The sequence below is a fragment of the Passer montanus genome, unplaced genomic scaffold (assembly GCF_014805655.1).
Source record: "Passer montanus isolate IOZ18808 unplaced genomic scaffold, ASM1480565v1 scaffold61, whole genome shotgun sequence".
NCBI lineage: Eukaryota > Metazoa > Chordata > Aves > Passeriformes > Passeridae > Passer > Passer montanus.
This window is the reverse complement of record NW_024371149.1, coordinates 4483073-4508862: the sequence shown is the minus strand read 5'-3', so window position 1 is coordinate 4508862 and position 25790 is coordinate 4483073. Positions and strand designations below refer to the sequence as shown.

The window sequence follows — 25790 nt, the reverse complement described above, 5'->3', positions numbered from 1 at the left end:
GCTAAGAGATGGCACCAAATTTTTAAATGTTTCAGCCAGCCATAGGGATTGGGCATGGCTTCAATAGAAGGCTAGCAGCCAATGGCACAGGATGAAAGGGGCACTTCAGCCCACTGGGCCCATGGGTCCCAGCTCTAACACAACTAGTTCCCACTCCCACTCTGAACAGGCACTGACTTCCACAGCAATGACGTGAGCTTTTACTGCCCTATGAACATCTCAGAGCGCTTGTTTGATAGAGATATAGTTACAAGATAAACACGCATTAGACAAAAAAGTATGACTTAAATCCCCCTACAGATTTTTCTTTAAATCACTTTTTTGTCTCCAGACTTCCTTAGGCAGCTGGCTAGCCTTCCCAGACTGACAGATGGGAGTCATCTCACTTCATGGCATTCGAATGCTATTTATGGCATCAAGCAGAGCGTAGAATCCCTCAGAGAAGAGAGGCTTGGATCCAAATGCCCTCATGACTTACAAGTCATTTGAAATCAGCGGGGTAGCTCAAGATGTTCAGGTGTGGAGTGACGAGGCTGCTCTCCCACAGCTTTCTGGCCAACATTTATGGAAGTTAGCCATTAAACTTTCCCACACACCAAACGGAAAACGACCCTGGAGTAATTAGCTAATCTCTCTTTGTTGTAATCTCATTCAAACCACATAACAGGACTTGTGAAAATAGTCCTTCCCATGGCAAATATGTGGATTTTAGGAAAAAAAAATTACTTTAGCCTGTATATCAAACCATGGGGAACAGTTATATCAGCACTAAATACACATGGTAGCCCACCATTCAGAGGCCATGAGTGGGAGAGGGTTACAGATGTGCACATACATAAATAGTCAGTTTCATGAAAGACTGAGACAGAAGGTTTAGGCTAAGGGGGTTATATTCTTAGGTCAAATAGACTCCACATTGAAATCATGTCACAAGATGTGTTGAGGAAACATTAAGCATTAATCAAGAATTAAGGAAAGAGAAATAATTTACAGTTTGGTTGGGTTTTTCTTTTAACTCCAGTTTCCTAAGAAAGTAAGGAGTCTCAATTACATACCCAACATGCACATGAGCATGTTGAATCTCTGAATGTGTCAGTCAAGCTGAATTGAGTTTGACAGTGATGGAGGCCTCAAGGATCTTTATCTTCCTGCAAGTGTTGAGGCAGGAAGAACAGGGCAGCTACATGGAGAAAAGAGACTGACATCACATTAGTGCCTTGACTCCGGGAACTGCGACACACACTCCGGCACAGAATCCACACAGGAGCTTTCATCCTACTTTTGGACACCAGGCAGGTTTTCTGCTATGTAGTAACACCAAGACCATAAGTTAAGGTTTCAAAAGTGTTGGGACATCTCAGGTGTATACAGGTCACTGACTATAAGGGAGTTTAATAGTTAAACAGAGAAATTGGTGCAGAACCTGGTGTCTGAAGATTGGAAAAATCCCATGTGGAGAACAGCACAGAAGGTGAATAACTCCAGAGTATACAGACAAGTATTACAAGAGCAGTAGCATTATAAAGGGCACTTGGATAATCCAAATTCTCCAGCACTTCCTGTTACACCATGCTGTTCTTTCTGCTCAAGCTGTGGAAGGAATTTGCAAAGAACAAGCGCCTTCATGATCCCAAGATCAAAAGACAATGTATTCTCACTGTCAAATGTATTTATCTAGGGATTTTCCAGAACTGCTAACCTAGGGCCTGTGCTGTGCAGCAGTTTTGTTAAAGCCCCAGCTCCTGGAATTATGTTTATGTGACAGTCTCTCACTTACTACTGGAAAAAAAAAATCACATAAGTGACACTCCCAAAAACCTGTCCACCAGCAGGCAAGTAGAAATCATTAGTGCAAAAACCCAGCTACACTGTACATATGTGTGGGGACAGCACCTGGTTTGTGCATTTGAGCTGCCTAGGGCTTGCAGCATCTCAAAGGCTGTGGCAATCCCAGGATCAACACAAGGAAAAGGGGGCAATTAGCATTAAACAGCATCCCTGGCTGGAGCACAGACTGCAAGAGCAGTAAGCAATGGTCTGTTTGCAGAGGAAGAACTAGCAGTCAGCTAAAAGGACATGATCTTATCCAGTCAGGACATGACCTGCTCTTTCTTTGAGAGAAGTACAGAGGAGCATGATTAATGTTAGATCCCTTCAGAGACACCTTCTGTTGGCACCTGCAGGCACAACTGGAAGCACTTGCCTCATTCTCCCTGCAAGCTGTGGTACTACCTCAGTTTCCTTATACCAGCCCTGTCAGCAGCAAGCAGGAATACCAGCAGTGGTTATTTTGGTCTGGAGTTGGGGTATGGAAGCTCCCAAACTACCAGGTAGAATATTCAAGAGCACCACCATATTTTACCACCATAAACTGATACCATGATAGTTAAATTGCTTTGTCTGCACAGACATCAGCCTTGCTGCCCTCCTTCCTTTGCAGGGTTATGTTTCCAGAGGGCCCAGCAGAGTGACTAGACCAAGCTAAACTAGATTAGCAACTGCATAGACTTCTCTACCAGCTGCTTCTGAACTCTCACTTCGCTTTGAAATTGAAGCAATTCCTTCAACAGCCCCCTCCTTATCTAAAGCTACCCCCCCAATAAGAACAAGCTCAAAATGGCTTTGGAACACAACCCCATGTGATCCTACCACAAATGTCCCCATCTCACAGAAAAAAACTATTTTTCAATCCCAAGGACAAACAATTGTAGCTTCAGGTCAGACTTGTACATCTTCTGCCAGAAGCGTTTTCTGGGTGCTGGCTGTTAGTGGGAGTAGCCCTCTCTGGGGCAGATGGGACACTGCACTGCAACACAGCTATTCCTGCTGGGTGCTAAGAGCGTCCCAACACCAGCAGAGAGCTGCCAGCAAAGGTGCCAGGCTGTGAGGATAGGGAAAACATCCCTGTGCCAGGGCAGGAAGCAGATCAGCATTTCCTACTGCACCAGCTGCAGGCTGCGTCATGGGGAATTATCAGGGAAAACAATGGCCCCTTCCTCCCTCTCATATGAGGCCATCCTCAGTGAGCTGACGTCCAGGCTGTGAAACCCCCACAGCCACATCAGCTGTCACTGCTGTGCCTGAGGCCAGCCAGCGGCTGTGGCATGTCTGCTTCCTCCTCACCAACACTTCCACCACTGCACCCATGTCCAGCCTTGGGAATGGGGGCATGCAGCTTCAGGGAAATTGCAGCTGTCAGTGAAGCAGACAGACAGACAGACAGCCATGAGCCACCTCTATAGCTGACCTGGGACTCATCCTATGCACCAGTGGCATAAAGCCATCTGCACACCTTCATGGCCTCGTGCCCTCGAGCAGGTTGGGAGCAGACTGGGGTGAGGGTGGGTGCTTGGGTCCCTTCCACCCTGCAGTGACGTGGCCAAGGCCATCCTGTGCAAGGCCTGTATGGACGTCACCACCACCAGAAACAGGAAAAATCTGGAGCCTTTTTGTACTCACCGAATAAACTAAACCAAGATGTGCGGGGTCAAGCGGCCTCTCCATCAAGTGGGATTTTCCTCTCCCCAGCATGGCCTGAAGGCATTCAGCTGGGCTAGGCCCTCAGGTGCTGGCTCCTGCCCTGCTGCCACCCACCTACAGCACCCTCACTCCCCTGCCTGCCCTGCTCCTTCCCAGGCCACCTCTCTGCAGTCTCTGGAGGAAAGACAGGTCAAACATGGAGCAAGGGGTTCCTTGAAGCCAAAAACTAGTTTCAGGTGTGCAGTAGTGATTTACAGATTGGCCAGCTCATGGAGTCAGGGGATTCACTCTCACCTCACATCACAAACTAAAAGAAAAATTGGAGAAAAAAAAATCAGCACCCAGACACTGCAGTTGCAGAGAAAAGCAAAAGCCCCCACAGGCACCTGGAGCAGCCAAGTGAACCAGCAAAACTTGCTGCCTCACAGGGCCTCAGAAACGTGGGATGTTTTTGCATCCCAAGTCAGAGCCCAGAAGCTGAGGGCAGGCAATGCTGGATTGCACACCTCGAGGGTCATGCCAAAAGGAAACAAGATGAAACATTTCTCAGTACAAATGTTTACTCAGCTCTAAGAAAACGGGCCCCTGACCAAACCTCAGAGAGTGAGAGCACTCTGGCCCTGTGGGCAGTGAAGGAGAGCAGAGAGCAGCAGGCAAACCCCCAGCTTCATCCTTCCCTTGCAAAGCCAGCAGGGAGCAAAGGCCATGCTCGTGGCCAGCTGGAGTGTCTGGGGGAAGGCTGCTTGTGCCAAGCACACAGTGACAGCTCAGGAGAGGACATCTTCATGGCAAACTCCACCCCATGCTATGTTTCATCAGCTGTGATCACAAGTAATAAGAAATGCCTTTACTTTCACCTCTCCCTCTATTATCATTTGGGGTTTTTCAGCTACGGAAGGATCTTTTGCAATGCTTTGAAATCTGATTAAAAATTATGAAGGGTTTGGGGTTTTGTTATTGTAGGGGGTAAAACAATAAGACCAGCTTCCCACATCCTCTCCTTCCACGTCCCTGACACATTCCACACCCATGCAGTAATGCCTTTTAACCAGAACCAGCAGGTTGCAATATGCCAGCACAGTTCCCAGTCCCAGTATTGTTACTTTATATACCTATTGCTTCATGCATTGCCCACACATGCAGAGCCTTATCAAAGGCCAAGCCAGCCACACACCCAGTTTCTATAGCCCCCGCCTGCTTCGTATCCAAGGAAATAAAATACACAAGATGGAAACAATGACATCACTCTGTAAGAATAAGGATGAACACAGGACAGACACTTTTAAGAAGCTTTGGGAAGACAGAAGTGGTTGCTGTTTCTACCATCCTAAAAATACCCTGACTCACCCTCAGAGCTCCTCCAGCTGCTAACCTCTGTCTAAAGGTTATTTCTATTAAAAAAATCCTTATGTTTGAAAACCCTTACTTTCTGTGATTAAGAAGAGATGAACTATCCATCTCAAACCAAGCGTTTTCATTCAAGGTTGCCTCACTTTCATTCTCAAGGTCTGATGTTAATACTTGTACCTTATTGCAAAGGGAATACATAGCCTTCAGGGAGCCAGACAAGTTTTTGGAGACAGTCTGGGTATTGACTGTCCTTGAAGGTGGACTCTCTCAGATCTTTCTCTATATTAGCTCACTCAGCACAGAGACCTGGACCCCACTGGCATCTGTGTCTTACAAAAAAGCCCCAAAACAAAACAAAATAACCAAACAAACAAAAAACCAAAACAAACCCCAGATCTGACAAGACTTGGCACAGTTAGAGGATATAGAGTTTTGTTGTTTATTTTACCAAGAGACAATTCAGCCCCTTGAGTACAATTGGGCCCCATGGGCCCTGTGTGGCCCAAGATCACCAGAGGGCACAGCTGACTTGAAGTTATGCTGATCTCTGGTCAGTATCATAAGCATTAAAATTACCTTAGCCATCAAGTAACTTGTTCTCTCTTGCTGTGACCACTTTTCTCAAGAGACATTAAGCAGGAGGGAGAGGCAGACATGTTATTTTAGTCTTTCCCACTGTTGTGAGGAAAAGATTTTGATGGGAAAATGCCACCGAGCTATCAGTCTTAGGATCTGGGTTAGAAGTGCAAGTGAACTAACTGAGTAAATATGCTAAGAAGACTGTCATTTCCTTCCTCTAGTGTTGTCATGGGCACCAAAACAAAGCTAGGTCAGCTGCTGAGCCATCAACATCGACAAGCTGCTGCCCCTTTTGATGAAATGCAATTTTGTCATCACTCTTGCCTCAGTTTAAATTAATTTAGAAGGATAAGGATAATGGCAATGAAATAATAATAAGACTGTAGCTCTTTCATGGGCAAAGATCAGCTTAGACAATGAAGTCAGTCTTTGGACTCAGGACTGCGGGGAATGCATGGGAGGTTGTAGAATGGCTTTTTATTTTCCAAAGGCAAATAAAAGTATCTTGAACATACATTCCAAGTAAGGGAAAACACTTCCACCAGCATGACGCAGCATGCCACCAAATATCAGCCTCCAAAAGGATTGCAGAAGTAAACAGTCAATTTCAAATGGGGTAAAAAATTTGTAAGCAGGGATCTTAAAATACGTAACTAGTCATAGACAAGCTCTTAAGCACTGGCTCCTGAGACAAACTGAAAATTAAGTTCTTTTGCAAGATTTTTTGCAAAGATTTAGCAGCTACATTAGTAAAATACGAAGACAAAAAGGTGGACAAGCATGAAAAACTTCTAAGATACCAAAGGTAGGAGAGGCAATATCTAACAAACTAATTCTAAGACAGATGGCAATATATCTGCATAACTCAATTCCTACAGCAAGGGTTTTAAAGACTTTTTTTTTGAGCCTGAAGTAAGGATATTCATATGTGTGATTTTACATCTGCATTCAAAGGGCTATGTGCAAAGCCAATGAAGAACCATTGTTAGAGGTCCCTGGACCAGGATTTAAACAAACCACTCAGACTCAGCATGTCCTATTTTCTTTGGTAAGTGAATTAATAAATGTTCTGCACTAGACTGTTGCCAAGAAAAGCAAAGATACTGTTTTGACTGGCCAGCAAGTTAAAAAAACCTGAACAGCTCAGTTTTGCCTTCGAAGATTCAGCTCTACTCACAGCTTCAACCAGTCATGCTGGAAAAATGGCATCAGCATCTTTGTGGTAAAATTCATAGCAGTTTGCCAGGTTGGTATACACACACATAGCATTTTCTGCACTCTGCTACTGCTGATTTGCAGCAGGCCTGGCCAAAACCCTTGATGATGCTGCAAAGACACAGCCCCAGAGTGACTTGGCCAACACTTGCCACATGCTCTGGCAGGAATCAGCATGCTCTTCTGATTTCATGCTCCAAGCAGAAACACCTCACTATAAAACTTACTTGCTGTAGTCAGCTACTGGAAAAGCAAATAGGAAAAAAACTCCAAACAACAAACCCCACAACCAGACAACTTGATGGTATTCCTGACACTCTGGCATAGTAGATTAGGATGTTTAGGTACTGTTATGCCTTAAGAGTAAAAAGGAGCTTGTGGTTTGGAGACATGATGCATCTCCCCTCACACTGCTGAGTTCCTGTCTGAATTCCATGAGTATGCAACAAGCCCTTTAAAGTTAAGCCCAGTGCTCTGAACAGCAGCAAGCCCCACTTACATACACAACTGCAAATTATTTAATCTACTTTAATTTAAAGGAAGGGAATAAGAAAAGACGAGACTTCCGTGAGTTTAAATGTTCCTTTCATACCAGGAAATAACTCTTCTGGCATCAGCCATCAAAGAGGTCAAAGCCTAATTTTTAGGCAACCATTGATTCTTAGTATAAGATTAAGACAATGGTCACTGCTCAGAGATAAGCTCTGCAACATGAGTTTCTCCACACTCAGTTGTGCAACAAATTCTCCTGCTCAAGTCAGTTGCAGTTTGCTACCAATAAATTCAGTTGTACTATACTTACAAACTAGCAGTATTAGGATATCCATCCAGTGGCCAGAGCTAGAAGCAGGACTAAGACTTAGGTTAGGGTTTAGGAGGGAATGTCTTCCACCACCAGCATTACTGCTAAATCCTGACCATCTATCCAGGCTGGACTGGGCAAAAAATGTGATGGGGCAGTGAGTGACAGGGGAGTTCAGCAGCAGGTTTTTTGCTGCAGTTAACTGAAATTAGTGAGCTACCTTAAAATTCCACTTAGGGCATGTGTTGTGCTCTATGCTTGATTTTATGGCATTTAGCTAAATTCTTGCTAATGGCTGCATTGGGAAATTGGTCTCTAGGACTGAGTCTCCTGCTGAATTAAATGACAGCTCTCTGCATCACTGCAGCAAAGCCTCAGTGCAGACTCTGCCCCACTCTTTCAACAAGGGATAGCCCCCAAGCCTCAAGGCTGAAGCGGAGTCTTTCCAAAACCTGGGCAGCAGAAAGCACATACCAGACCTCAGCTCAACAGTGTCACAGACAGGTGTCACCACATGGCTTCAGCTCAAACTAAGTCCAAAGGGCTCAGTCTCACACTGTGCCTTGGCAGAGTTGTGAAATACCTGGAGAATGCTGCACCAATTTCTTGGGCCAAGCAACACAGAGAAGCCTGATGTGAAAGAGAACACGGACAGATCCCAGGCCAAGGTCTGGGCAGGGTGTTGCTGCACATGTGCTGCTTTAGTTTCAGGTCCTTTCCAACCAAAACAGCCATGTTAGTACTAAATTAACTGCAGAGTCAAACTAGTTTTATAATCTACTTATTTTGCTAGAAAGACACGGGATGTGTGCTTGGGCCAGAATCCACTTGGGCCATGTCACTGCCCCAGTGAAAATCCAGAGGAATGCCACTGACTCTAGTGTAATTATTTTAGATTTTTTGCAGTGTAATCCTCTAAATCTAGCCCAGGTGATGCCCTTGCACAGGTCGCTGCTATTACTACATTTACTTGACAGAGGCAGCAGGCCAATGAAGCAAGGCTGTCAACAGGTTACAAAACCGACTTCCTAGACAGAGGCTGCATGATCTGCCACACAGATAAAAATTTAAGATGCTGGCACATTTCTCTTCCACTTTCTCCACAGCTAGACTACTAAGAGCTTACTGAGTAAGAGAAAAAAATCCAAATCAAACCAAGTAAAACCACTGAGTGAATAATATTCCTCACCCCCCTCAAGTCTCTTCTATCGATGACAACCAATTGGCTTAGCACAGTAGCAATGACTTACTGAGCCAAACCTCTACAGTGCCTTCTGTGCCCTGTGGTAGGTGTGAGCATGCAGATGGCAGGGGACACCTCTGACCCAAACAGGTTACCTTAGGTATGGCACCCAATTAGCTCTCCACAGCAGCAGGCTTCTCACCATCAGGGAGGGAGTCCAACTCTCAAGGCCTCCAAGGGCCACATGCTCTCTTGATACTATGGGGCATGATGCTACCCCCAACATGATTAACAGAGTGGAATATGTTCAGCTCCTTGGAGGATCAGGTTCAGAACTTTTCTCACAGGAGTAAGAGGGAACAAGAGCAGTTATTCCAGGACTTACCTGTGGCTCGGAGGCCAGATTCATCTTATAAGGATGTGTCTTTCCCTCCTCGCTCACAAGTGGTGACCAGACTTTTGCCTCTGTTCTGCAACATACAAATTTTGAATAATTAATCTGTTTTCATCAGTAAGCACCATAATTGTTATTGAAAGACTCAAAGTTCATCACTTTCTTAAGCATTTCTACAGTCTCTCATATATAGCACAACCCACATCAGGAGGAATCTAGACAGCCTCATTTTAGGTACACAATGTAGGTGGCTTAGATAAGTGAGGTCCTTGGAGCAAGACAAGGTCTCAGTAGTGACTGTTCTGGCTTATTCTTTGTGATTCCACAGGCAACACATCAGGCATGGGCTCCCACCCAGGCTGTCAAGCTGGGGTTACCCAAAAGCAGAAGCTGGAGATATCCTGCAGATGCCTTAATTAAGTGGGACAAATCAGATTGCTACACACTTCAGCTTTTATGGGAAGCCAGGAAGAGGAATGATTCTTGTCTGTATTAACTATACAAAGAACATTTTGTTCTTGAGGTTGGGCTGCCTTGGAGATAAGCTAGAAATATCTTTTCATTTGGGTCTCCCAAATTTTCTTCTTATTTATAGTAGTATCCATGTTGAACAAACAGAAGCCTTTTGGAATGATGAGGGAAAAAAAAAATCCCCGCCTGCAATGGGACTAAGAACTGAGATGACCTCATGTGACAGAGAAAGTCTACATAACCTTTACTGGTCTGTGGTCTGACCCAATTACTCACAATAGTCTGAAACACAAGTCAAGATCTACAACTAAAACCAACTGCTTTGACCATCATCATTGTGGAATTTTGCTGTGTCCCAAAGAATGACAAACAAGTGGTGAGGCAGAAGTGGAGTGCTTGGATTTGCTTGAAATATGTTGTGGGAAACATTTCTCAGAAGTAAAGACAGTAGTTAGCATCTCAGATAGATTAAACAGTGCCACTTTTCCCAAACTTTGGAACAGTAGGGAATGAGTGACTGCAATATTGTTGATCAAAAACTGTTGTTCAATGCTAAACATTGCATCATGCAGCAATCAGATGGCTGATAAACTCTCAGGATGAGGTCTGAAAACCATGTTCTGTCCTGCTGACAGGAGTCCTTTCTGGAATCTGGAACTGGAAATAGATGTACTTCCTAGATGTCTGTGGGTCAAGGACTAGCTATAATTTAAATACTTAGCAAAACAGGAATGCTTCCATTGAGAACTAACTGGATAAGTGGAAAGAGATTTTCCAGTTAAAGAAGGAAGAAGAGACTAGAAAAAGAAAAGGCTGACAAGGATGGAGAAACAGGGTATAGAGCTAGCCACAATATATTTAGTCTGGTGTGCACCATCCATTCCTCTAAATGCCCTCCAAAGTCACAACATTTTTTAAACAGCCCAAACTTAGCTGAGATGCACATATACATCCCAAACATTTGCTGCATAAATAGTATTTTAATATTTGCACCTAGAGGGCAGCTCAGTGGGAGGAGATGAGAGGCAGCATTCTCAGTCAGGAAAGAAGTGTTTTATTGATCTGCTATTCCCTTTATTGCACTGTGCACTTTATACAGAAGAAACCTGAATGAAGTCTGCTGTGCTGCACCTCCTCTCACAGGAACAGTACAAACACACAGGTCACACCTGATATCCTTTATGGGTATTCAGGTACAGCAATCTTGGTTATTGCATCCTGCAAGCCCAGCTGATACCTGACAACCATGCCACTCAAATGCTGCTGTCTGGCAAGCTGGGGCACACACAGACAAGTATGACTAACAGCTGCATGGTATCAGATCCACACCAATTTGATCATCATCTTGTCACAACAGCTGCTATTACCTGATGTCCAACATGCCTCAGGTGAATACAAACCAACCATTCTCTCCTTGTTTCTGGACACCCATGCTTTAAGGTCCCTGAGGAACCAGCAATTTCACCCAGATTATGTCTATCAAGCCTCACAAAATTACACCCATTTCCAGAATGGCTGTATTTCCCACACCTGAAGACTGTTTGCACACAGTGAAGCAGCCTGGTGACCAGTACAAAGCCTTATTCCTTGGAAATATTTGGAGATCATGTATGACCAAGTTTCATCTCCTCTGGAAAAACAGGGGACACAGTAAAATGTATGGAAATGAGACACCCAGCCAGCAAGGCTATAAGCAAAGGGACATTGGCTGGAGATGAAAAAGCAGCTCAGAGAGCATTAAACACTTCTGCTGATTTCTAGCATGAGGCATCCCCGAGCCCATTCTCACAGCAGTGATGCAAGAACTTTTTGAGGTAGCATTTTCTTTCACAGCAGTTTATTACAAGCTTTCAGAGGCATGAGAAGGCTTTATTCATACTGAAAAATTTAAGCCTAGAGCAGGCCAGTGTATGAATATGGAACAGAAACTTCCCCTCAGGCACTTGTTCTCATCCCACTGGCCCTCAATTCGTTTGAGGTGCTGATCACACAGCACATTGGTCTCCAGAGGAGAGGAGGCAACTATGGCCAACTACTGCAGCCCATGGAGGGGTTTGACCAAATTTTTCTCCTTTATTTGTAAGCAAGGCAAATAGCTCCAGTTTGCTCCCCAGGCTGCTGCCATACTGCTCTGTCACTGGATATAAATGGAAGCAGCAAGGTCACCCCAAGCTTTACTTTCAATCCAGTCTAGAATTATCCAAACAGAAATGTTAAATAGGCCATGCATCTGCCCCTCTGAGGCAGGGAAGATAAAGCTTCCCTTTGTATTCACAACAGCTGCAGAAGAGCCCCTCAGACACTCTCAGCAGCCCATTTATGGCCCCAGTGAAGCGGCAAAAAGGACACAGCTTTGCTCTCCCTGGCTTTACCCAGCAGACCTTTCGAGGCATGTGGCCCATCCCACATGTGGATGGGCCCACAGTCTGTGGGTCTTAGGTAGAACCACGATGATCCCAGCTCTTGGGAAGGGTTTCCTGGCTCTGCTTCTTGTGTCAATGCCTGTAATTCTACTGAAGTGTGGCAGGAGGAAGAAAAATACCACCTAAAAGTTCACCTTATGTCCCACTACTGACCCAGGGCTTACTTTCTGCAGTGCTGAGAAGTGTGGGCACCAGGGACAGACAACAGGGCAGACTAGACTCAGATTAGATGTGTTTGTTTCTTATCCATATGTTTCTATGTCTTAGCTATATGAAGGAGGGAACAGGTGTCAGGGTAGACAGCTAAACCCAGCCTTGGTAACAGTACCCCCAGTTCACACCAGGCTGCTGCTGGTAATGGCTTTCTGGAGGATTTATTCCCCAAATTTGCAGGAGAAGGTCCACAGCCAAAAAAAACCACCTCAAGGCTGTACCCCTGCCACCGAGCAGGGCCATGCTACCAGGGCTGCCAGACCTGCCTCCCCACTGGTGTAGGGGCTGGATGTCCAACAGTCTGCTGGGGAACCCCACCCTGCCTGGTGAAAGCCAGGGGCTTTGGCATCATTATCAGATCTCAGAAACTCCTGATAAACTGATGAATATTTATTTTTTAATATGATTTCTAACGCATTCTCTTTCAAAAGAGACTCCATCAGAGAGCAACACTCAAACAGTGAAGGAGACAAAAACATGACACAAACAAGCCTGAGAATGTGGGTCAGGGAAATTAACTGCAGGCACATCTATATACAAACTCTGACATTTTTGCAGTTCACATTTCCATGTTGTTCCCTTACTACAGGATAGAGAGTAACTTAGGGCCAAGGAATAACCCATGCACCTCCTGTTTCATCCAGGCAGAAACCAAAACCCAAGTTTAGACTAAAGAAATTTCTCTGATGCTAGTTTGGATGCAGAGGTACTGGTAGGAAAAGAAGGAAGGAAACCACACGCAAGTCAAGGCAGGAATATGGAGAGGTATTTATGAAACAACACTTTTCAAGCAGCTTGTCTTGAACATGATGTAATATAAACATTACAAGAGCCTGGATTTTGATGTCAGTGCTTTGCGTGCAAAGCTGGGCTATAGCTTCAAGGGAAAACTCAGAGCTGGAAAATGAGGGTCTAATTCTTTGTGCCAGGAACTGTGTAATTTCCATAAAGAAGAAAGGCACATCTACATTCATTTACATCTCATTTCAAACACTGGGATGGACACAAGATACCAAGCAGCAAATAAACCCCAAAAGACTGAAAAGTTTCTCATGCAGCACAAAGTTATTTAGCTGAAAAATGAGGAAAGACCTAAAGAATTTATCTTTCACAATCCTCTCACTAGAGTTTTTGGCAGCCATTTTAATAAAGTTTAGAAACTAACTATAAGAGCTGTCAGGCTACCAGGAAGGCACCTTTTAATCAGCCTTTTAGCTGCAACAGGTGTCAAATACAGGCCCTTGGCTTTAAATATGAGTAGTCACTTTTAACAAACATGCATTAATGGACATATTCAGTTTGGCAAGCAAAACTGTACTCAGGCTGCATACAGCCTCCTGCCAATTCAAACAGCAATGACAGTCACAACTTCCTAGAGACAGGAGGCCCCACATGCATGTCTCCATTTATTGTCCTCTTGAATTTCTGTTGTATAAAGTTGTATAAAGGTGTCTCTTAACTGTACTCAGGCTGCATACAGCCTCCTGCCAATTCAAACAGCAATGACAGTCACAACTTCCTAGAGACAGGAGGCCCCACATGCATGTCTCCATGTATGGTCCTCTTGAATTTCAGGTGTCTCTATACAACCACTAAAACCAAAAAGGCAGCTCCAGTTAAACTTCTGTAGCTACTTCTGTGTATCTGGAGCAGGTTCATGACAGCTACAAAGGCTGACACACGTGACTGCTCACACTCACACTCCTCTAACTAGCCAGCTGCAGAGTTAACTCTTATTGCCTCACCAAAGAGGCTGTAAAATCACAACAAATACCAATCTTGATATGCCAAAATTACTTTCAATGTGTCTGTTGTTAGTAAAAGCTGCTGGCATGCACCCACAAGGGCTGGAAGCACCACACTGGCCATGGAGAGGTTGGGAGTGGCCACAGAGGGCCAGGCAACCTGCATGGCCTTATATAGCTGCACACTGAGCAGCTGGCTTTTCCCAGGGCCAAAGGAATTATTAGTAAGATGACAGAACTGGAAAACTCTTCTTGGCAGGGAAGCAAAAAAGCAAACCTAAATGAGTCAACGGATTCCACCAATTTCCTAGAACAGAAATCCAAGCCTATTGTTTGTGCAACTATTCCCCACAGCTCAGACCTGGGAACACGTGGAGCAAGCAAGAGTGCAACCAAATCTACCACACAAAATAAAAAGACATGACACATGTGCTCTCTTCTTCTTCATAAGCATCTACACATTATCCCTTCTGACAATCCATTTAACAGGTCCTGGGAGCAGACCTGACTTCTCTGATCCTAGCACTTTTCAAAGAACAAATACATAGCTTCATTCCTTGGCAGCACTTTCAACAAATTAAAAGACTGTTCTGCAAACAAAAAAGGTGCATTAATGTATTATAAGCTGGCAGCAAAGTGGCAGAAAAGCAGCTTGAAATTTGAGGAAAATGACAATAGGAGCAGAACAGGACATTACACATTTGCAACCTTTTTTAAAAAATATTCCCCTCTACCACCCCCAAACTGCCTCAGACATAAAGGGAGGACAGACTCACTACAGGAACACTTTTTCTGTTGACAAAAACCTTTACATAAATATACACTTTACCTTTGAGTTGCTCAGGGCTGCACAGTTCCACCACCCATCTGGCGACTATAGCCAGAGGCAAAGAGCTATTTGTTTTAGAAATAATTTTCACCTATGCTGCAATGAACATTTGTCTGCTTTTGTACATCTGCAGCCACAACAGAGCTGTGTTTCAAATTAATCATAAGCACTTCCACTGACATGGGTGATGCCTGGACTATTTGACTATCCTGTGAATTTTGTGGCAGGAATATCTGTGCTGCTTTTGTACATCTGCAGCCACAACAGAGCTGTGTTTCAAATGAATCATGAGCACTTCCCACTGACATGGGTGACGCCTGGATTATTTGACTGTCCTGTGCATTTTGTGGCAGGAGTATCTGTATCTTCTGCACCTTCTCTGCTTTGAATGTTCTTTGATAGGGGAAGTGTCTTACTCAAAATACACTAAATTTCCAAAGAAAGTTGACAGCTGTCTCCAATTTGTTGGACACATCTTGTCGCTTACCCCCATTAATGGAGAGCAGTGCTGGGAGAGGCTTAGCTCAACCCAAACATGTCAGTGCAGCAGTGTTCACACCCTAATTTGAAAAAAATGAAATCACCAGGAAAAACAAGCATAGCTCTTCTAAAATATTCAAAACTTCATTTTTCCTATGGAGAGACTCAAAAATCTCCCTGTGAATTTTAGTTCAGCAACCAGGTAGGCTTGATTTGACTGAAGCACTGTCTTGAGCTTGATTTTACACTGCTGAAGACAATAATGGAACCTTTACTTTGGTTTCTTGGTAACTACATTTCTCTTGAAACAAAAAAACAAATGAATGAACAAACAGGCTCAGAAAAGAGCAGGAGCTGCTAGACACTGAGTTCAGTGGAAATTTGTTATCTATAGCAACACTGTTGGACATCCACTTTCAAGGCAGAAGACAGACCTTTCCAACTCTGTTCACAAGCTGAACAGCAAAGCACCTGGCAGTGCCACTTAGGAAAGAGTACTCAAAGAAAGCAATTTGTGGCTGGGTTAAAAATCCTAGGAAATTACGAGATTTGCCCCTTTGGGTGAAAAAGCAGACCAGGCATGTTTTCTTCAGCTAGAAAGTTGATATGTTTTTAATGGTGACTTGTGTTAGACAAGATTTCCTGCCTACAATCTGATCTGAAATATTTTTGGACTGTTACCATCGCTAAGAAAAATAGCGAAACAGGAAACATTGGAATGCTGTTGATATACACAATCAAGCATACAGTGCAAACAGCATTTCCTTTACCAGAAGTGTTTAAGTCCTTTCAATTCTCTATATTTACACTTCTCTTAAATAATCATTAGTAAGCCAAACATGAAGACATCTTAACTGCGTGGCTATAGTTAAAAGAGAAGAGAGCTGCCTATTTGAAAAATACACATGTATAAAGATTGTTTTATGGAAGTATTATTTTTCATCTGCTCTTCTGTGAACCAAAACACTCTCCAAAAATACACATGTATAAAGATTGTTTTGGTTCACAGAAGAGCAGATGAAAAAGACAAGCATAACATTTCCATAAAACACTCTTAGCTTCCTTGCAGCTTAAAGGCTTTCTGCAGCAGAGATACCTCCATTGTATATATTACCATTTAAAGATCTGTCTTGCACTAATTCACCCACTAGGGTTTTCAAACCACATACACTCATCACGTGTTCAGCACAGTCACAAATGAAGTCTCCACTGTCACAACAGTGCTGATCCTTTGGTGAAACTGAAACACCTGGAGTGAGCTCAGACCTGTGTCTGAAATCCACCTGGCACAACCTTGTTGCCATACTGCTTGAAGATCAGAGAATATTTAGCATGGGTAATAATTTAAATAAGTAATTATTCAAAATTCATCAGCTAGCAATTTAAAAATCACTAAGGATTTATGCTTTCACAAGACAGCTCTCCAGTGGTGAATAGAAAAGGAGGACTGGGAAGACGTCTCACTCCAGAAAACCTAGCACAGCTGGGCACATCCTCATACCAGCTGTGCCATGTTCCAACTCACAGAGGTGCTGCTCTGTCAGAGCAAGGATCTGTGCCAGCACAGCTCCTTGGTACAACTGATTCAGCTGATGAGCTACAACTGCACAGAGTGGAGACCAGACCCAAGGGTTGCTGGTGCTGCAGTACAAATTATATACATTCCTTTTCATACTCAGCCAACTACTTACAGAGCTACTTGGACAGAGAAAAAACTTTCAGCTCTGACCTGACTGTATTGTGAGCCTTCCTCACCAACGGTATGGTCCAGCCTTAGTGACAGAGCTGTGCCCACCAAAGCTCAGAAAGCCCAAGCCATACCACTCATTTTCCCCAAGAGCCTTCCAACCTCTCCAGCCCCATGGCAATAACCTTCCCTTCTTCACAGAGGAGGGATCACCACCACACCACAGTCTCCTTTCCTCACCCACTTCCCCTACCTCAAGCTCAGCAGGAAGATGAAGTATGGCTCCAGGTCTTTTAAAATGATTTCTCTGTCACCTCTCTAGGCATCCTCTCAAGGCCTTTCATTTTAAGGCCTTAGATTGTAAAGTAAAGAAGCTCCTGCCTCAGCAATAAAGACTACATAGCACTTCTGACCACTGAGCAAAGCTGCATTTAGACCAACACAATTATGGGGGCCTAGAAGGGGACACTGGACATTAGGGATAAAATATTCTCAACAGTGTACCACCAGAAAAGACAACATGATGCACACAGACTTTCCATAGAGCAATGGGTAGTTATATCAAACTCTAAAGTGTAAGAAGTCAGGTCACTGCTTTCACATTCTTGCAGTTTTGACACTCTTCTTGGCCTTCTGTCAGCTGAACTCAGTAATCAGTACAGCAGCAGAAGCATCCAACACACACTCATGCTACCTCATTGAAAGAGGGTCTTGAAGGAGTTGTGTAAACTGAAAGCCCCTGCACAATTTTACACAGCTGCAGATCAAGCTAGAAATCTCTCCCATGGCAGCTTCCAAGCCCAAGGCCAATGAAATGTGCATAGGGTAGCTATAAACTTAACGACTTGGTAATTAACATTAGCAAACACATTTTACAGACTCAATGATCTGTAAGAGTGAACTTGCCTGCAGGCTGAAAAGAGCCCTTGCCTCCCTTCCTCTTTCCCAGCCAGAACCACATGGCACTGGTTTGCCAAGTCAAGCAGCTGGATTTTGGAGAGGAAAAGGACACTCCTTTGCAGGAAGATTACATGCTGCTAAGTTCAAGGCCAGTATGAGAAACTCTGGGATTAAGAGGCTGCTGCAATGTTCACTACCCATTCACACTGCCGGCACTGTGCTCTGTTCTTCCATCTGTGAATTCCCTTAATGAACCGTCAGGCATTTTTTTTGGCCAAGACCCATCGCTTCTTCCTGAACTGGAAAATGCCTGCTGAACTCCTGGCATTGTCCAAGCCACGGTGAAGACTCCTGCTCATCACAGAAAAGCCCTGAACAACTGAACCACTGTGTCATTTAAGGCATGCTCTTGCACTCCTTTTGAAAGCACTTCCCCTGCATCTGCCCTGAAACTGATGGATGACCACTCTTAGGGAAGGTAGGCACAGGAAAGAGTTGCTCCAGAGCAACTAGAAATGCCATACTGCATCTACCACCTGACTGAAAACCAGTGGTACCTGAAGCTGCAATTCACACCAAAAGGAAGGATAAATCCCCAGCACCCTCAAAAAACCCCCAGGCTCCAGTTCTTTTAAGTAGCAACAGTTCAATGCAAAGCAGAGCCCTGCTTTCCCATCTCCGTTTCCTCTTTGTACAAAGATGGCCCAAGAACAAAACATAGCTGGGGAAAAGAATCAAGCTGTCCATTGCTCCACAGTTCAAGATGGTGGGAAGGCTGAAGCCAGCCTGTGCTCTACACTAGTTGCAGAAATCGTGGCTCAGCTGTCACCTGCCTTTAGTTTTTCAGGACTTGGAGCAACTGGTGCCTAAGAGGAACTTCATTGAAGCCTGGGTCATCACTGTTTAAGGCTGTCAGTGCTGTTTGATCAAGATGCTTCAAAACATACAGCTCTGAGTCTGTGCTTGGCAGAAACCAGGCAATTAATTGCCTGGAAGAACACATAAGCATATATTTTAACTGCTAAAGGAGTGCAACAGGAAGGAAGGTCATCATCTCTGGTTGCACCTCCTCTGCTATGAGTGAAGTTTTCATGAGGCTATCTTTGGTTTCCTGCTGTCAGGAGACACAGAGTAAATTGAAAGACCCTGCCAAAAATTATCAGCCAATCCCTCACTTGGAAAGTTGTTTTCATAAGGTCAAAGTGCAGCAAATGCAAGCAGCATTAGGATTAAAGGATGAAATGCAGTTCCCTCTTGCTAGCCAGCACCTGCCAGACAAAGCACTAAGAGGTCAAATTAAACCAGTGAGATGTTTACTGTCAAACCAAAACACAGCTACTGCACACCCTGCAATCCTCCCTCTCTCCAGCCCCAGTCTTGCTCAGCTACGTACCTGCTGACTGTCAGAGTCAGTTCATCTGTGCAGCCCTTGATTTTGTTCTGCGCCTCAAGGTGTGTCATGTTATCTGTGTTCACTCCATCAATGGCTATGATCTGGTCTCCTATACACAAGTTGGCTATTGCAGCTTTGCTGCCTGGAGTCACCTAAGAGAGAGCAAAAAGAGTGAATGGACTTTCCAGGGAGGAGATTTCCATAGCAACATTTGAAAAGGAGTTGGAGAAGTTGTGTTTTTTCTCACTGGTACCTGGAAACAAAGAAGGTAAAATTAATGAAAGTAAATTCTAAGAAGAAATCTATCTAGGTCTTTTAGACAAAGGATTTTGTTTCAGCACCCACAGATAGAAATATGGAGAGAGAACAACAGATAATATTTTCACTCAAGACAATTCTCATGCTAGAGATCAAGATCATAAAGAAAGCAACTATGTTCTTTCCTGACAGAGAAGTGCTCTCTGAAGCAGAAGGTGCTGGGGACAGACAGAAGTCCAAGTCTCTAAGAACAGAGGTGACAGAAAAGAGTATCAGAATCATTGCAATACCAATGCCAATCACAAACAGCTTTGCCTGCATTACAATTTCATTTGTTTTCTTCCTTGAAGGAAAGGTTTGGGCTCAAGATTTTGGATTGCTTCTTTAGTTGTAATAATATGTTTTCTCCCAGAAACAGGAGCAGCACACATTTGCTGACTTCAGCAAGATCAATCCCAAAGCAGTGTGTGATTTACACAGATTGGAAGGGGAAAAGGCATCAGAAACTTCATCCTTAAACCACAAGCTGTCAATAGTGTCTGAAAAAGTAGAAGCACCAATCCCCCTGCCTGACCACAGCTCACCTTTATACCTGTTGCCACATTGCATCTCCCTTTCCTCTCCATGTGGTCCCAGAGAGACGACACTATGCAACAATGCCATCAGTATGACATTCCTCATGAAAAAGGTCCCAGCTAAAACTTGGCATTTTCAAACAAATCAACGAAATGGCTTCTTCATTTTACCCTTTTACTTCTTTTAAAGAGGTGTCCTTTTAACAACTGATACCTCTTTGGGACAAAATGACTGCCTGGGCAGAAGGTGAATAACATCATGTTTGTGGCTTTGCAGACACTACATAAGATTTTGTGCAGTTTTAATGAGTTTGTGAAAGGAGTGTAATGATTTCTATGGGCTTTTGTCCATTATTTAATAGACAGAGGAAATGAGAAGGGTGGACTGCTCCCAGACATGAGTACAGATTAAAACATGCCTCGCAGCTGAGACATACCTCCTTTATGAGTCCATTACAACTGGTATTCATTCTACACATTCATGCTAGGTTTCAGCATGCTAGAAAGCAGCTGAGCAAACCCAGCAGAGCTTTCAGACACAAATACCATTCACAAGATTCAGAAATCCCTTCTAACTAGGGTTTGGTTGGCAAATCATTGCCCCAGGGAAACATTCCCCTTCTGAAGGTGTCACACATTAGCAGCAATCACTGTTTTCCCTGGGTCAAATCTGAAGCTACTCAGCATATCTCCTCACAGCTGTAGTGGGCTATTTTCCCCAACCAGAAGAAAAATCACAAGATGTTTTTCTTTTTTTCACCTCTCTACCAGGAAAGTGTTTAATGGAAAAAGGAAGGACATAGAAGCGGTTCACAGACGTCCAAGCTGACCATGGTGCTCAACATTAATCCAGAGAGTTTCAGATGGGTCAACCAATAGTGAATGACTGCCTGCACACCACTCTGAATTCTGCAAGCAACCTCTGAACTGACAGAGGAAGTGCTGATGAAAATACCTGACAAAGCACCAAATGGATACAGAAAATCTGATTTACATGTGAAGATCATCACCTGCCAAGCTGCAGCCCTCAGCTGACCGGTGACCTATGGAGGCCATTGAGTGCACTCTGCAGCCACTCCACTGGATTCACTGCCTTGAGAGTACCTCCTGTAAACCTTGTGACAGGGTGTTGTGGCTCCACCCCAGGCAGCAGCCAGCCCCACTCAGCTGCTCACTCACTCCCCCACCTACAGAACCAGGGAGAGAATTGGGAGAGTAGAAGTGAGAACTTCTGGGCTAAGATAAAGACAGTACAATAGGGAAAGCAAAAGCCACACACACAAGCAAAGCAAAACAAGGAATTAATTCACTCCTTCCCATGGGCAGGCAGGTGTTCAGCCTCCCCAGGAGAACAGGGCTCCATCATGCATAATGGTTACTTGGGAAGACAAACAGCATCACTCCAAACATCTCCCCTTCCTCCCTCTCTTTATATACTGGGCATGATGTGCCTTTGGTCACCGGAGTCAGCTGTCCTGGCTGTGTCTCCTCTCAGCCTCCCATGCATCCCCAGACTCCTCACTGCTGCACAGCAGTGCAAAAAACAGAAAAGGCTTTAGTTCTGTAAGCCCTGCTCAGCAATAACAAAAACATACCTGTATTATCAACCCTGTGCTCAGCACAAATTCAAAACACAGCCCCTTACCAGCCACTGTGAACAATTCTACCCCAGACAAAACCTGCACAGAGGAACAGTTCACAGCTCTGAAGAAATCAGCCCCTTACCAGCCACTGTGAACAATTCTACCCCAGACAAAACCTGCATACAAGGGACAGTTCACAGCTCTGAAGAAACCCTGAGCACTGATAGCTGCCTATGGTCCCACCAGATTTGGGAGCTGTCATTATAAAATCCATAAGATGTATTCCTAAGGATATCATTAAAGCAAAAGGAGCCTGCAGGAAACACAGTGTGGGTCCTCTCCTGATCTCTGCACCTTAACTGAGTCACTTGATTTCTTGGGGCCTTTATTTCCTCTGCTACCAAAGGAGGGAGAGAGGCACATTACTCACCCCTGCAAAGAACACCAAGCTCAGTACACTGTTACCATGATTCACTGTCAATCAGATAAAGTGCCAAAGGGTCAAGAACAACAGTGGATTAATGCCAGCACTGGAACACTGCTGGAAACTGAGCCATACAGCTTGCTGTATTTCAAGACTGATAATTATACAATACATGATAGGCTGGTAGAAGCAATCATGTATCACCAGGAACAGCTAAGCCACAGCAGCCAGGGACTCTGAAATACTGGAGCCTCTGAAGAACCTCCAAGAGCCACCAGGAAGAGCAGCTGGCATTCACAGTGACATGTCAGTGCATTGCCAGTGCTTGTGGTGTCAGTTCCCTTCTGTGTCCACTTCAGAGGAATTTGAAATGCAAGTGCTCTTCTCCATCAGATAAGAGCCACTGGTAGCACAAGGGCTATTCCATGCACTCAGGCACTCACATAATCCTCTCCCCTAAGGACAAGCTACAAGGTTGCACAAAAATATAAAAGAGACGTGTAACTGCCAAAAGCAAGCATGTTTTAAAATCCAGCTTCTTCAGGTCTGGAAATAACTTGCCCTGAAATGCAACCTTCTACAAACTGCTGCCTACAACATCCAGCTCATACTGTCTGCCAGGACTGTTCACAGCAAGCATGTCTGCACAAGGGCAGGGTATGGAGGGAACCCATCCCCCATCCTTTTAGGATGATTTATAGCTACTAATAATGTTCCCTTCCCCCCTCACAGTAAGGTCTGGGCTTATCTCAGTGCTGCCAAGCAAAAGGCGTTTCTGTTATTAAGTGAGGAGCACAGAGCTGCCACTGTGATGTTTTCCTGCTTGTATTTTTGTCACATCCCTGCCTGGTCCATGGAAAGCAGCAGGGGCAGGCATGTGGCTGGGGGCAAAGCAGGCAGAGGTGCTCAGAGCAGTGGAGCTATCAGCCAGCTTACACAAAAGGACTCCAAAAATGAACAGAAGCTTCAGGTAAGCAGGGATCCAGTAAATTTTGCACCTGAAACTGCTTTGCTCCTGCTCTCAGATGATCTAAAGATTTGCCCCAACCTCTTTTACCTGACTGAGCATGGAGCAGAGACCAGCAGGATCCAAGGGACCAGCAGGGTGCCTTGCACATCTTGTACAGGTGGGTGAGGCAGTATTGAGCAGACAGAGCTGCACTTCTGCATGGATAGGCAAGAAGGGCTGAGAGATGCTGCAAGGAACAAACCTTGTACAAGTCACAGCTTGTGCAAAGGCACAGTCTCTTGAGTCCTTCAAAAGAGCTCCCTGACTTGGTTTGGGCTTCCTCCACCAGGCTTGAGCAGATAGGAACATGGGCAGTCTCACAAGGCACCGGGAACCTCCCAGCTCCAGAGGCACCATGGTTGGGTGAATAAAGCTCTGCACACCTTATAACACCATGCCCAAAGGCTTCCTTTGGAAAGGAGCCATGCCCTGCCTTGAGGTGATTGTTCCCAAGCAACTGGGTAACACTGCCATTCAGTCATTTTGCTGTTGAACAGACAATGCTGAGACAGGCAGAGCAGAACTGATTCATACTGTGTCCAAAACAGGTCCCAGAGTGATGCTCTGTTTGGGTGGTGTTCTGTTTAAGAAATTTGGGCTACTATAAAAATATTCTAGATACTTACAACCAGACACATCAGACTATGTCCCTCACACGAGCTCAGACACATGTGCCAGCATATGGAAGAAACAAATAATGCCCATAATCTACAGGTTTGATTGTGCACTTTATCCATGCAAAACTCAATGTAGTAGATAACAGTTCAGACCAGTTATAGGCTTGGACCCTTTTTTTAAAACAGGTCCCACCGACTCAGGATTGGTTTGGTTACACTACTTTCTTACACCACAAAGTGAAGTTTTGTGCACATGTGGCCCCTTGCACACACCACCAGGACTTTTTGCACAGCTCAGATGACCATCTCCCAGGCAGCTGGCTTGCTATTACCTGCTTGCACTGTGGCCAAGCAGAAAGACAGTGCTATGAAATATCAAGTCTTCAGAAAGTCTTTGGGCAAGTGCATTTATAATAGAAAACTATTTGATTTAGCAGTGGGAGAAACATCTGGCTGCTTATTCAGCTCCCAGGACTTCTTCATAAAACTTCTGTCTGTACCAGAACGTGCCAAACACAACCACATTTTATATTTGATGTAATTCCCTCCATACATGCTATCTAACAAGCTTTGCAGTCCCTGGACAGGGGCATATGGTGCCTTTTTTCCTCCTGCAGGCAAGGATCCAAGAGGCAGCAGTGGGTATGCTGAGGGAAGCTGCTGCCCACAGCAAATGAGAGGGAGGAAGGGTGGGAAGCATTTTTACGAAAAGCAGCATAACTCAGCTCCCTGTGAGTCAAGATAGATGGGTGGGTCTAAAATTCATTCAATTTTTTCTGGCCTTCTCCCCTCATCCATTCTGGCACCCTACATGCTCGCTCTGTCAGCTCTTCACAGTTTCTCACAGACCCTGCAGCCTCCGGCATCACTCCTCACTCCACACCCAAACACACTGCAAGAAGTGATGAAGAGATAAGAAATGGGAAAATTAACATCAGTCAAGAAAAAAAAATCTGGAGAAACTGCATCTATGTGTGTTTGAGAGGAAAACCCAGCTGGGTCGCTGCTGTAAAGGACAGACATGAAGCAACATACTTCCAAGGCCACCAGTGACAGCCAGACATCTCTGACATTCACTTTAATCCTCCCCACCCACACACACTGCTCTTTTACCATGAGTAATGTCCTCAGCACTGCAGTATTACACTAAGCAGTCGAAGTTTCTCCCAGCAAAAGCATGCAGCTGGGTCAGCAGAGATCAGAGGCTATGAGAAAATTCAGACAAGCACATTCCCCACCCCTTCTCTTCAGGGGAGCAGGAATGATATGCCTCACAACTGGCTCCAGGAGAGCTCCCTTCAATGCTGCTCCCGCTCTCTGCAGTCAGGCAAGGCTGCAGCCCAAGCCTCGCTGCCTGCTCTGTGCTGGCCCAGATCACATCATCACCAGGAGACAAGAAGGAGAAGGGGATCATACCTGTGGCTGGTGAAACCCCCGAGCACCAGCCCACCCCACTGGGGTCTGGGCTTCCACAGCACAAGCTCCTCTGGCAGCCCAGCCCTCAGCCTCCTGCCTGCCTTCATGCCCTACCCTGGCAGCCAGAGGAGCCTTGTTCACACAGAAAGGGGAAGGCATCAGACACTGCACAGAGAGGGCTGACCTCAGTTACATGGTATAAAAAGACATGGGTGAGAGGATTTGCTCGCTCAAATGCTGGTCAAGGAGTTACTCGCCTCACAGCCTCTGTTGCAATATGTCCCAAATTAAAACAAACAAACGACATTTTTTACAAGACCTCAAAAACAGCTGAGTCTTTTCTGATGGTTTATTTCATCCTCTAAAAAAATCAACACATCCAGTAATCAGTAACCATCTAAGATACTGTAGTCCAGAACAACATCAATTATTTATGCAGTTTAGGGCTCCTATAATTTCCCTGTTTATACCAAAAAAAAATATTCTCTTGTTATTTTGAGACAGCCCTTCAAATCCAATTCATTTTACATAACATATACATTTCTTGACGGACAAAGTGATTTTTGAGGGTGAAAGGTACCAAGAAGCCTGCAGCTATACATAACTTGACATCTGGGAACAAAAAGAGCTTTCTTCCTCCCAAGAAGTCCAGCATTTGCTTTTGTCACGTAAAAGTTCTAGGGCTCAAAGCTCTCACATAATGTTGAGGCTGGTACATTCACTCCAAATGTAGAGTTCTCTCTTTAGACCCTTTGGGGAACTTG

The 25790-nt window shown here is 44.6% G+C and overlaps 1 protein-coding gene across 2 annotated transcripts in view; it reads right to left on the bottom strand.

Moving 5' to 3' along the window:
* The window catches only part of PDLIM1 (PDZ and LIM domain 1), a 43201-nt gene that overhangs the window by 12299 nt on the left and 5112 nt on the right, over nucleotides 1–25790 (bottom strand). For both annotated transcript variants that reach the window (XM_039727351.1, XM_039727350.1), the window contains exons 2-3: nucleotides 19145–19296; nucleotides 8995–9079 (exon numbers count right to left, since the gene is read on the bottom strand). In XM_039727351.1, coding sequence (XP_039583285.1) covers nucleotides 8995–9079; nucleotides 19145–19296 — 237 coding nt within the window. The remainder of the gene's footprint in view (nucleotides 1–8994; nucleotides 9080–19144; nucleotides 19297–25790) is intronic.